The following is a 13,032-nucleotide window of genomic DNA, read 5'->3' on the forward strand; positions in this document are numbered from 1 at the left end:
GGCAAGGATTACCATATATTCACCCAAACTGCATGCCCCCATATATAATTCAAACCTTGTTTTTGAAAAGCAGCCTGAAGATCAAATATCTTCCTTAGTAGTAATTAAGCCTTCTACTAGATGGGGTCTGTGGACTGATATGGCGTGCTGTATCTGGGGACATGCACCAGGTTTAGGGCCACATGCTGAGTGGGACCCAGCGTGCTGGGTCCAGGACTGCATGCCATGTCATGTCACAGACAACCCTGCATGCCAGCCAGACCTTGTGCATGAAACCATGTCATCTGACCAGGAGGCTCCCCACAGCTATGCAAATTTGTCAGTGGGGGAATGGTGGCAGTGTGGTTCCCAGAGCCATAGCAATAAACAATGCCACTGCTTTTCTGCCACCAAATTTCCAGATGCGTGGGTGCCAGAGGCACTAACAGACAGCCCAACCAGGATTAATTGCCCAGTTGGCTAAGCCTGCCAGTCTCCAACTGGCATCCCCACCCCACGGGCTCATGCAACCAGCTGGCCACTGTTAGGGCCTCCTGCTTGGCTGCGGGGGAGAGTAACCTCCCCATTTACCATATATATCAAAATGCAAGACAACTTCAAAGTTAAGGTTACTCCTCAGTAGTTAGATTCTATATATGGAAACTTTATAAATTTGTTACAATATTTCATGTACAAAATCTAATTATTGCAGGTCATCTTAAATTTACCCTCCCCCACCATTTCTACAACAAGGAAAAGCAGCAGCAAGGGACAGGCAGTGGGAGAGACAGGTAGCTGGGGGGCAAGCAGACCCCTTGCCTCCCCCCACCGCACTTGTCCTCCACGCAGTCTGTACCCATGGTATCTCACTCTGTCACCTTCTTCTGCTACCTGCCCCTGCATCCTGTATGCTGGTGCCCCCCAACACCTGTCCTCCCCATGGTCTCTCTGTCCCTATTACCTGCATCCCCTGTCTGCCCTCTGCAGTCCCTGCCTCTCAGCGACTCCCTGCAGCCTCTTCCCCACTGCAGCTTCTGCCTCCCTGCCTCCCCACTGTCACCCCCCACAGTCTCTTCCACCCACCAGCCTCTCTGCCCCTTTCCTACCTTGCTACTTCCATGGAGCACATGGACGCTCTGGCCCCTGCCTGGCCCTGCAGCAGTATCTGAGGGCTGGAGCTGCCACTACTACTGCTGCATGTCTTGGCGGGGTTAAAGCTTCTGTGTGCCCTGGGAGAGAATGAAGCTGAAGCCATGCCAGACAGTAAGTGGTTGGGGGGGGGAGGGAGAGGGGGGAGGACAGAGGCTAAGGCGGGCAGGCAGGAAGGTGGCAAGTGGCTGCTGCAACTCTGACTCTGGCCCGAAGCCCAAGTCTGGGCTCTGACCTGGGTCCGGGGCCACTCGGAACTGCAGCAGCAGCCTGCCCCTTCCTCTGCCTTGCACCTGAACCCAAGATGAGGGACTTTCCCCTATGCTGAATGGAGGGAAAAAACCACCCTTGCCTTGGATTTGAGTAAAGACATTAATTCCATGTGCAGCAGCTGGCTGTAGGCCAGCCAATAGCACTTCCTGAGGTTCTACTATGGTAAGCTTCTACACTCTTGGTTTTCTGACATCTGACCATGTTTGGCCCTGTTTCTGGAGTCTGGTTATTTGGATATTCCCCTTGGTTTAAGTAACTCTGATTTGGCCTGTAACTTGGACTCTGTCCCTAGAATTCCTTCTTGGTTTGGTAATGTGGTCTCTGACTTAAAACCCTGTCTCAGCCTGTAACTTGGACTATTGTGTTAGGTGAAGATCTGCAGCAGCACTGTGATCTTTGTCCCATGAATTTCTATTCTTTGTCTAACTCTCTATTTTGTCTCTGAGGAACCCCTATGAGAAGTGGGGAGGAAGACTATTTGTCTTCCAAATAGTCTCCATTTCCCCTTTGTCAACAGAATCTTCTGCTGGTTTTTTAGAGCAGCCAAAGTCTGGGTCAAAAATTTGTTTAATGTCCTGGTATATTGTGCGAAAGTGGCTACCTTGGGGTTATGCAAAGGTCTGATAAGGTAAATAACTACTTGTGTGTTACTATTTAGTTTGGAAAGTACATGTAAAAGAAACAGGCATAACTGGCACTGGAGTGATGGGGCTTTATCCAAAGCCCTTTGGAATTAGTGCCTTTATCCAAAGCCCTTTGGAATTCCTATGGCCTTTGTGAGCTTGAGAGTGGCCACCTAGCAGAGTTTTGTGGTATGAGGCCAGAGGCTAGCCAGTTAATTGTAGAGACAGCAAACCCCTCCCCCCCAAACACAGAACATTTTGGAAAGCTCACTGAGTCCCTATTGCTATAGTTACTAATTAAAGCAAAGGAATAAATGGAAATTTTCATTTATCCAAGCCTCTATCTCAGTAAGCCATTATTTGTTAAGTTATAGTTTATTGGGCTATGAACACTTGATTATATAAACATTTCTTAATTTAACAAGCCCAGCCATCCCTATAATAGCTTTTATAATTACCCCAGCTATACTGCATTGATGAAGAGGTTGTATTACAAATATAATTTGGAACAATGTATCTAGAAGGAAAATGTTCTCACCATTGCATCTGCTTTATGTTTCTTCCGTTTAGCTTCTTGCATAAAGTAATCTGCATTGCGTGGCCTACAAGGGGAGAATAAGAATATGCATTATTATAATTTGTGAAGTGTTAAGTATTTCCAAGTTATTTGTCCCTTATTTCAAATCTGATTTGCAAACATTTTTGTGAAGAAAATGTACTTAACATGAAACTGTGCATTTTGCTCTCCCAGATTACTGCATGTGAAGACAATAGCATTTATAACTGGTCTTTTTCTTTACAAGTTAGTGATTCAAAGCAAAACAATATGCTAATAAAATTTGTTTTTATGGATTATATAGACTTCTTCCCAAATTAGTAGAGGGCTGAGCTGGAAAGCAGAAATAAACATTAAACAGGACAGGCAATCCCATTTCTTGATCTTTCTTCTATACTCACCCCCTCCTCTACTCTTTTCCTCACCCGCTTACCATCCTCTAGCTCAGGGCTGTCCACTTTGGTATGGCCAGGGGCTGCAGGTGGTGCCAGTGTGTGGCGCCTGGGCTGCACATTTCATGGACCATATGGTGTGGGAACAGCCCATATCTAGCACCCCCACCACAACCTTGGGCCCTCCTGAGCTCTTCACCATCCAGCAGTGAGAGAGGCTGCCACCAGAGCCCACAGGCCACCAGTTGGACAGCCCTGCTTTAGCTCTCTCATCTCACAACACATGCTTTAGTTTTCTACCGTCTTAAACAATTTATCCTTTACCTTACCTTACTTATCTTCCCCATCTCCCTTTTTCCTTCCAGTTCTAAATGTACTGAGCACACGATTGCAACTGCAGTCTGGAACTTGTTTCTTCCAATTTCACCCTAGACTTCCTTCAGTTTCACTCTGTCCCCTGCCTTCTTCTGAATCTGCTTTTTGCCAAATTCTCTGGTGACTCCTTCTTAGCCAAATCTTCAAACCAGCACTCTGATTCCTGTTAGCCTTCTTTCACATGGTTAACCAGGCACTTATTAAAATCTTGTTCTTCCTCGGTTTTCATGACTCCACTCTCTTCTGGGCCTCCAACTTGCTTGCTAATTGGTCTGTTGGTGTGTCCTTTAGTAGATATCCCTTTGCACCCCTTCAGTATCACAGAAGGCATCACAAGCCTTGTCCTTGGATCCATCCTCTTCCCCATTTACACCTTATCTAGGTATAATCTCACTTAAAAACACTCTTTCAGTTACTGTTTCCTGACGACTCACAGATATTTTGTTACAGATTGGTCTCCTTCTATCCAAACTAAAATTTCAGTTAACCTGTCTGACACCTTTTTTCAGAGATGATAAATCATGAGCTTAACCTAAGCATGGCTAAAACAGATCTTCCTCCATAAACCCTTCCTGTTGCCTCCTTTCTTGATCCCTGTGGATAATATAACTGTCACTCACCCTTGTAATCTGGGTCTTTTTCAATTTAGGCTTCTCCCTAGACCCTCACATCAAGCCTATGTTTAAATCTTGAAGATTATTTGTGCATAAATATCCAAGATGCAGCCTTTCCCTGTACCCAGCTAAAACTCTTGTCCAGATTCACATCATGTCTCCATCCCTGTGCACTTCTTATACTGTTCTTGAAGTCTCGCACCGATTCTGAATGCTGTTGCAAAGATCAATCTCCAAGCCTGTTGCTTGGACCAGGTAGTGACCTCAGCTCTGCATCATTCCACTTCACCCACAGCTTTATCACATCAAACATAAGATGCTTGTCTACCCTCCCCACTCTTTCACAGCCTACCTATCAGCTCTCAGGTAATATTTCAGAATTGATTCTCACTTGTAGTTGGTACATAATATCAGTTTCCATCACTTACTTATTGCTTTATTCCATGTTGTCCTACACAAATATCCACAAAGGTGTATCACTTCCATCTTCAGCTCCCTGCTTAAAACACCCTTGCTGTGATTCTGACTCCACTTTAAGCCTGGGACACTCACTCCCATTTCTTTTTTCTTTTATTATTTGCTCCCTAGGATCTGCTGCATTCTGTCCATCAGGATGACAATAGTGGGGAAAAGTAGTAATTAATGCAAAGGTGGAGGGGATCTGAATTCAGAACCCAGGCTCTCTCTGCACTAGCAAGATGCAAGCTCCCATGGCTGGGAGCCCCCTCAGCTGATGGGGTTCTCAGTTGCAGGGCTGCCACACCCCCCACTTCGGCTGGGAGATAGCAGCAGCTCCGGTCTCTCCCACAGCTGAGAGACCTGTCAGCTGGGAGCTCCTAGGCTCAGGGGTGCACATAGATCCTTTCAGGTGGGAGCTCCAATCAGTTGACAGGGTTCCCAGCCATGGAGGCCCCCGGACACGCATTCAATTAATGGTGCTTAGGAAGCAGCTACAAAGTTACACAAGAGCTAACTGCCTGTCAAGAATGATGGAGTTCAGGGAGTGTTTACATGGCCCCCTCTGGCCCTCCGCTCACCCTCTGGGGACTAGCCATGTGAAGACTCTCTCTGCTGCTGCCTCTTCCAGCCTTCAGCACAGGGGCTCCCTCCTCTTCCTGTCCCCCTGTCTTCCTCCCTGCTGCCTCCCTTTCCCTGCTGGCTGTTGTCAGGCCCCCTTCCTGCTCCCCTCCCTCCTTCCCTGCCATCCAGCCCTGACAACAGCCACCACTGTAACTCCACCTTTTGCCTCTCCCTGGCCTGCTCCCCTCCCTCCCTCCCTGCCTGCTGCCTTCCCCTCCCTGGTAGATGTTCTCAGTGTCACTGGGGATGGGCAGCGGAGGGGTGCCACCACTGTGACCCCCCCCCCCCCCCCCGCTTTGCCCTCAGGCAGGGAGGCATGGAGAAGCCTCAGTGTTCTGGCGTCTGGGACGTCTTCACTGCCACCACAAAATTCCCTAGCAGCAGCTTAAACTTCAGCCCATGAAGCCTGGACTTCGCAGCCAATCGCCACCCACCCACTTGGTGCTGCATGCGCAGTTGGCCAAAAGCATTATGGACAGACAGACATACAGACAGACAGATTAAGCCCTTTGTTATATTAGAATATTTTGTGGAATAACTTTGTAGCCTACTCCTTTTCTTATCATGCCATCAATTGCTTGAATGTGTGGCCAGGTTGTTACACCCCCATGGTGCTAAAGGATCATTAAAGCATAATTAGCCTGTGTAAATGTGGAATACATCATACACAGACAAATTAACTTCACCAAAATCTAACTTTATTAACACATTAAATGTATGAATATTTTCTACATAGAGAGAAAAACACTTAGTTCAATGGTCTCACCCAACCACAGATGTTAACTCTACTTCACAGAACAGGTGGCCAATCATTTCCTGAAAGTAGAGGGTGGTCATTTGTGGGTAATGGCTGCTTTTCATTCCAGATGTTGCTGGATGATGACACATATCCAACTTCCTTGTTCCCCCTTCTATGCTTTTTCTTTAACTTCATTTCTCTGATTAGTCATTCCAGGTACCATTGATTGGTTTCCCTCTGATCATCATACTGTTCATGGTTTTTATCTTGTCAGCATATTCCTTTGTTCTAACAAACTCATCACATGCACATAACTTAATTTGTCTTTTACCAGTGTAGGAGTCTGGGGCATGCCCAAATTACGAATTTGGTCTGTCCATCAAAACCGGAAATACCAAGGGCTCTGCAATTGGACATTGTCCAGTTGGTCCCTTCTTATCACTTTTCATTAACAGATCCAATCATGTCATCCCTCTGTTTAAGTTGGTTAGTGCCAAGTTCAGTTAATTTGAGCTAGTAATAAGTCCTACGTTATACACACCCATGTTGATAATGTTAGAAGAACATAAATTGCTTCTCATATTGATAAGAAAAGAAAGGAACAATGTGATAGTGAGCTCCAGGCAAGCTCAAAATGCAGAAGAAATGTTCAAATAATAATAAGGCTATACAAAACCTTAAGCAATGGTTAAATAATGCTGCATATAAAAGAAAAGTTCAAATAATACTATCATTCATCACTTGAGCAGGTGCAACTAAAGCTAGAAGTGACAAGCTACCCTAACAATGTGACCACTTAGGTATTACATGTAGATGGGGCCTCAGTTTTTTTAGGGCGTGACTTTATGGTCTTAATAGTGTTCTTTTAACATTGTTTTTGTATGAAATATTTCTCTCTATACATGTGTAAAGTCAATCCAAAGTTTTCCTTTTTAAAATCTGTCTACAATGTCTAACTGATAACAAAATATCACATCCTTTATAAAACCTGAGTAACTAAAAGCAAAGAACTGAACAGCTAAGGACATCCTAAATCAATGGTGGGCATTTCTTCACATGCATGCGACAAGTAAAGGCCCATCCCCTCCCTGAGTGTCACTTTGATCCTAACCCCCCAGAACATTACCTGATAGAGTTTTGTGCTTTGGAGCACCATGATTTTGGTGGTGGCTGCAGGGCTGGGGAGGGGTTAACTTGGCTCTTGGTGGTGACACCTGATACCTACTCTTGTCCTGCCCCTGCTCCACTCTACAGGGCTAGAAGCTCAGCCCCCTCCCCCTCCATTCCAATGCCTCCCTTTACTGTGGGCCTAGGGGCTTGTGTGACCCACACAGCAATGGCCATCAGCCTTAAATGCTGCCCCTGCAGGCATTTAATGCTTGTGATTAACTTTACTGTCACAATGACATCCCCAGTGGGTTGATTACTGTGTTTCTCTCTATCAACCTATTCAACCCACCTTCCCCTCTCTCAGTAGTATCCTCTCTGCCTATTCTTTGTATTTAAATTCCCTTCTATTTTAAACTCTTTCTTTCTATGAGTTCATTCATAGCTTTTGATGAAGTAAGCTGTTGTCTATGAAAGCTTATGCCTCTGAACCAGTTAGTCTCTAGTGCACTTACATACATGTGGGGAGCCTGATCACTCGATTAATTGAGTCTACTGGAGCACATAAATTGATGCACTTTGGTAGCCTCGTGCATCACGTGTATTAGTGGCACAGTGTGCCACCACTCTGAGAAAACAGCGGCATTTGATGTGCTTTAGTTCAAAGTGCACTGCTGCCATTTTCTCAGCATGGAGGTACACTGTGCCACTGATACACATGTTCCCGATGTGGTGCCGGGCACTATTAATTATTATGGCTTGCCAATTAAAAGTGTTCAGTGCCTTGTCAGGAACGTGTGTAAAAATGCCCTAAGGCAGTATTTCTAAAACTTTTTAGACTCAAGGCACTCTTGAATTAGATTCAACCCATCCCTTAGAAAAAGCCAGCTCTTAGCCTTCACTCATTTCTTGACCACAGAAAAATAATAGAGCTATTGTTCTGTTACAAAGATTTCAGAAAGACTACAACAGGTTAGAATAGTTTTGATGCTATGGATTTGTACTTGGGTTTATCTTGTGAATCATGTGTGGGTATTCACATCCTAACAGTGCTAATATTGCATGGTATCCTGCAGCATCCTTAAAGGGATCTCAAGGCACCCTGGGGTGCTATGGCATCCTGATTAGGAATCACTGCCCAGCCTTTTTTATTGAAATCAAAGGGGCCACTTGTAATAGCAAAGTTAAGCATATGCATCTCTGCAGGATCAGGGCCATAGCAAGCAAATAGCAACAATTCTCTTAAAACAGCTGTTATCTTAAAATGACATATAGTTTAGTAGGAAAGCATACAGCATTATTTAATTGTGATTAAATTATGCAAACATATTTCATATGTGCTCATCAGTATATGGTACTAATGTGACTTTGTGAAACAATAAAAGTTTTAAATTGAACAGGTCTGAGCCTGTGCTTAATTCAGTCTTTATATAATTCGGCATCGAGCTCACACATGGGGCACACTTTCCTGGATTAAAATTGGCAGCAAAGTTCAGACTTACACCCAAAAAGGTACATACAAATACATATACATACAAATACCTTTCTGTGTGTGTGTGTATGTAAGACTTATGCAGTAGTACACAACCTTTTTGGCCCCACAAGCTGGATGAGTGGTGCTGAGTCAGTTCATAGGGCCAGAGCTGGTTCATTGACCCAATCCCATCATGCACAGGGCTGGAGCTGGGCCCAAGCCTGCTGTGTGGAGTTGGGGAATATTGTGGTGGGAGAGTGGTAGCAATATTAATTGCCACCACTTCCCTCATCGCCAGATTTCTGGACCTGGGGGAAGCTGTGCAGGCCAAATCTGATAATGATAAAGTATCATTTTCCATGGCGCACACTTGCTGCTCTTGTGGCACACTAGCATGCCATGACACAACCTTTTTGAAACACTTCCCTAAGCTTTGCAAATATATTACACATTTGCATGTTGTGTGAGAATCGACAGGTGAAACTTTTAATGTTCCATACAATTATTGTTTTGTTTTTAATATGCAGAACAATAACAATATCCTTCGTGTTAAAGATCCATAGACCTTTAACGTGCAGAAATGGGTAACAGTGTCAAAACCTCAGTACATCTTACAAACTGTGGAGAAGCTAATGGACAACTTAATTATCCAGCAACCTTTACTTATTATGCCAGCTTCAGATAATGTGTGTCATAGCCTGTGACATTCTAAAAAGAGTATTTAAATGTTTTTCATTACTATCAATTCTTGGAGTGTAATGATTTGGAACCCTTGTGTCACAAACCCCACTATGGTGGGGTCCTTGCATGGTTTTGTGGATTTGTTTGACTAATATGGAATGTGTAGTATGTATAGGTAATGTCCAGCTATTTAGCCTTATTGTCCTTATGTTTATATGCCTAGCCAAAACTGTTTTAGTGGGGTAATGATTGACTGAAGTGTTTCTTGCCTATCCACTCTTGGAAGAGGTAATTGTGGAGAATTAACATATGACATGCTCCCTTGCAAACATGCTCTGAGGCACAGGAACCAGGCTCTTCAAGACAATGATGAATTTGTATTCTAGAAGAAGAAGGCTATAAGAAGAAGGTCTAGCTGTTTAAATAATTAAGGAAAGAGAGACAGTATATTGGTTTAGTATTCTCCTGGTCTTAATTAGATCAGGAAAAACTCTTAGTCTGGTAATCATGCACCTTTGTGGTGGGGGGTGGAACTCACTCACTCACACTCTCTCTTCTTATTCTACTCAAGAATCCATAGGAAGAGGTATGTAAATGGACAGATAAGAAAGTGAACTTATGCTCTGTCTTGAGTGCAGAGAAGATCTTCAGTTTTTCTGTGGCATAGGGAAACACTGGCATCCTTTAGGGAGGGTGCTGAATTGAGATGTAGGCTAAGAACAGGTTGCTGCTCTGATTTTTTTTTTTTTTTTTTTTTTTTCCTTTGGCTCATTTAATCTTTTAACTCTGTCTGTATTTCAACATATGGCTACTGATTTCTTTTGTTTGTTCTTGGTTGTTTTTATAATAAATCTTTTTGTTATCTTTTTTATCATCAGTGACACCTGTGATTCCAGATCATTTGACCACACAGAAGTGGGGAGTCATCTTTTTGGAGTACATGGCCAGATGACGCTGTGATTTATTTTTAACTGGCAAAAACCCCTCCGTTAAAAGCTGGGAAGACCTGGGTGAGACAGGTAAGGCCAAGGAGCTGGCCCCTGGCAGATGTGAGCTGGTTCTCTGGTCAAGCACCAGACAACAGAAGGGTTTGGAGCTGAAGGGCACCACTGAAGGTATGACAGAATCCAGGGAGGATGTCTCAGAGGTGCATCTGGGGTTACAAGTTACACTGTGCAATCCCTAAAATGTATTTACCTGAACTGTCTCTGGAACTTGCCTCCCCAGTGAAGTCTGTGGTAATTGCAGGCTATACTATCTGTAGTAATCTCGGGCAATTTGTTTTTCTATGCTGAATAAACTTTGGTTTTTATTTAAGCTGTATTTGAGTTGCTGATCTGATGTTGTGAGGCATCATGAGGAAAAATATATAATCTTCTCTTCTTTGAGAACTGTGAAACAGGCCAGAATCCAAACCCATCTTGATCTAAGGTACATGCCTCTCCTCTCCCAGAAGATGCTGCTAATGTTTTAGCTATGATCACACTACACCACAGAAAACCTGAAAGGCTACTTCTGCAGGGTTGCTGTATTAGGCAGAAGATATTACGTAGCCTGTTGACACGGGGGAAGGAACTGAGTGATAGGTGGCATTTGAATCTCTTTGTGGTACTGAAATGGTTTTTACCCACAAATGATAAATTGAAATACCACTGGAAACTTAATTTACATCCTCCTTGTTTTCAGACCAATGGCCATTTAAGCATGTGCTCCGGAAGTGGGGGGGGGGGAGCACTTTAGAGTGGCTCCAAGAGCTGCTCTAATGAAAGCGTCCAGAGTGTCTTGTATATCAGCATTCCTGCACTTAAAAATGGTGGCAGGGTTGCTTTAATTAAAGTTCATTTGATGAGTTTTAGTTAAACTGCCCCTGCTGCCATTTTTAAGCATGGGGATGCCGATACCCAAGATGCTGGAGCCTGTAGGAGTGAAGTAATTACCACACTGCAACAGACTCAATTAATCGAGCCTGCTCAAATGTGCTGTAATTACAGTGTGTTGGAGCAGCCTCACTGCTTGTGCATAGGCACCCAATGATTTTAGTGGTATTACTCCAGATTTATAAGCAACTTGGCCCTGTTTTTTTTGGTTTTTTATGTGAGTTAAATTAATGTGTATGATTAACTTTCTGACATCTATTTACAATCAAAGTTGTATAGTAGTCTTTTTTTGTTTTGTTTTTGAATATCTCAATATGGATATCAATAGGGATAAAGGTTTCATCAACAAAACAGATGAATCATAATACAGCCCTCATGTCTCTAAAAGGCAGTAAAAGACTCTAAATCATCAGAGCCAATTCAGACATCAGGGTGAAATTTCATTGGGATGAGCTGAGATCATGGACCATTATATGAAACCAGCTCTTCTTGATGAGAATTTACTCAACTACACTGATTGGGAAACACAGTCAAGTACAGCTGGAACCAGTTCAACACATTCTCAGTCACATCTAGCTAATCACCTAGGCAGTGCAATAGAATCCAGCCATTTACAAAATAAAAAACCCATGGGTAGATCTAATAACCCAAACAAGGACAGGCTTCCTTTTTCCAATGTGGTATGCAGATCATTCATGATTGTGACAAGGGCAGTCTCAGTACCAGATCTGTAGCTTAATCTTGGATGAAATCTATCAAACAATCCACTTCTGTCCAGGCATTCTTTCACTTGTTTTACCATCACTTTCTCTAAGAACTTGTCAAAAGCCAGTGGGAAATACAGCATTTCTGTTGCTTGTTATGTAGCCCAGGATCACAGCATGAGGTGGTATGGCTGCAGGCATTATAATTATTCTCTTTTTAGTAGCAGCCTTTAAGAATTTCCAGGCTGCTGGGTTCCTAAGGATGGTGGTGTTATTATCCAAGTGAAATGCTTGCGTCTGGGGTTTGTGTCTATGTATATGTTTGTCTGTTGCCATACTATATATTTTTATGTTGTAATATTATGCCATTACCATCTTTATCGCTTGCCACCTTTTAAATTTCATTTACTGTAATTTAGCTGATAATTGTTACAATGTTACAATCTTATTCCATCAAAAATGAATCGTGCACAGCAAATCAATAAAAACATTATTTCAAAAATAATCTATCAACATCTAAAGAAACGGCACCTTCTTGGAAGCCATGACTTCCCTCATTAAAGTTCAGGGTAGCTTAGATTCCAAATACAATTTTAATTATAACTGCATTCATACACACATTTTTTATCTAATTTTATACTTCATGTAGTAAAACTATAGTGTTTTCTGTTTCATTTACATAACCTTTCATTTTTACATTATTTCTCACTGCGGTATGCTGTTTTATGGGGCTACATTAAAAAAAACTAATAAAAGTCCAATTAAACATCATAAATGCAGCCAAATGCATATTTTAACACCCTTCAGAGATGGCATTACCAAAGTATTATAAAAAACAAACTAGTATATCCATAATGCACAACGATTGCATGCAATAAAAGCTGCTTAAATCCCAATGCTAAATAAAGGGCCAGATTCACCCAAAGGGCTGTGTACTGTAGCAACCCAGGCATCTCAGAGCTAGGGATAGACATTACACATAAACCAGTTTAAATGATCAAAAACTGGTTTAAACCTGTAACAGAACAGATGTTCAGTGCACATAAACCAGTTTGAAAATGGCTGAAACCAGTGTGAGATAAACCTGATTGAGTGTAGTATCAGATTGAATTGATTTGGCTCAAAACAGTTTATGCAATATTTGTCCCAGACCCCTTGCTGGTTTAAGTTAAATCAGCATCCTGGCATGCTCTCGGGGCTTGGCAGGGTTCTCTGCTTTGTAGCAGAGCTGGCCCCTCCCCTTTTCTCCCTGGCTGGAGCTCAGCACAGACTTGCAGGCACAGCAGGGTCTGCTGGCTTCCTTTTGCCCCCCTCTCTTCTTACCCTCACCACTCACTACTTAAGCAGAGATCCCTTCCTCCTCTCTGCCACAGCAGGGACTTTAGCCAGCATGTGGTATGCTAGCTAAT

The 13,032-nt window shown here is 43.1% G+C and overlaps 1 protein-coding gene across 1 annotated transcript in view; it reads right to left on the minus strand.

The window, feature by feature from the left end:
- AFF3 (ALF transcription elongation factor 3) overlaps positions 1–13,032 on the minus strand; it is a 628,646-nt gene that overhangs the window by 31,576 nt on the left and 584,038 nt on the right. The window contains exon 15 of the mRNA XM_090020433.1: positions 2,563–2,626. Coding sequence (XP_089876559.1) covers positions 2,563–2,626 — 64 coding nt within the window. The remainder of the gene's footprint in view (positions 1–2,562; positions 2,627–13,032) is intronic.

This window comes from Crocodylus siamensis, chromosome 1, assembly GCF_052110815.1.
Source record: "Crocodylus siamensis isolate JL-2025a chromosome 1, ASM5211081v1, whole genome shotgun sequence".
Taxonomy (NCBI): domain Eukaryota; kingdom Metazoa; phylum Chordata; order Crocodylia; family Crocodylidae; genus Crocodylus; species Crocodylus siamensis.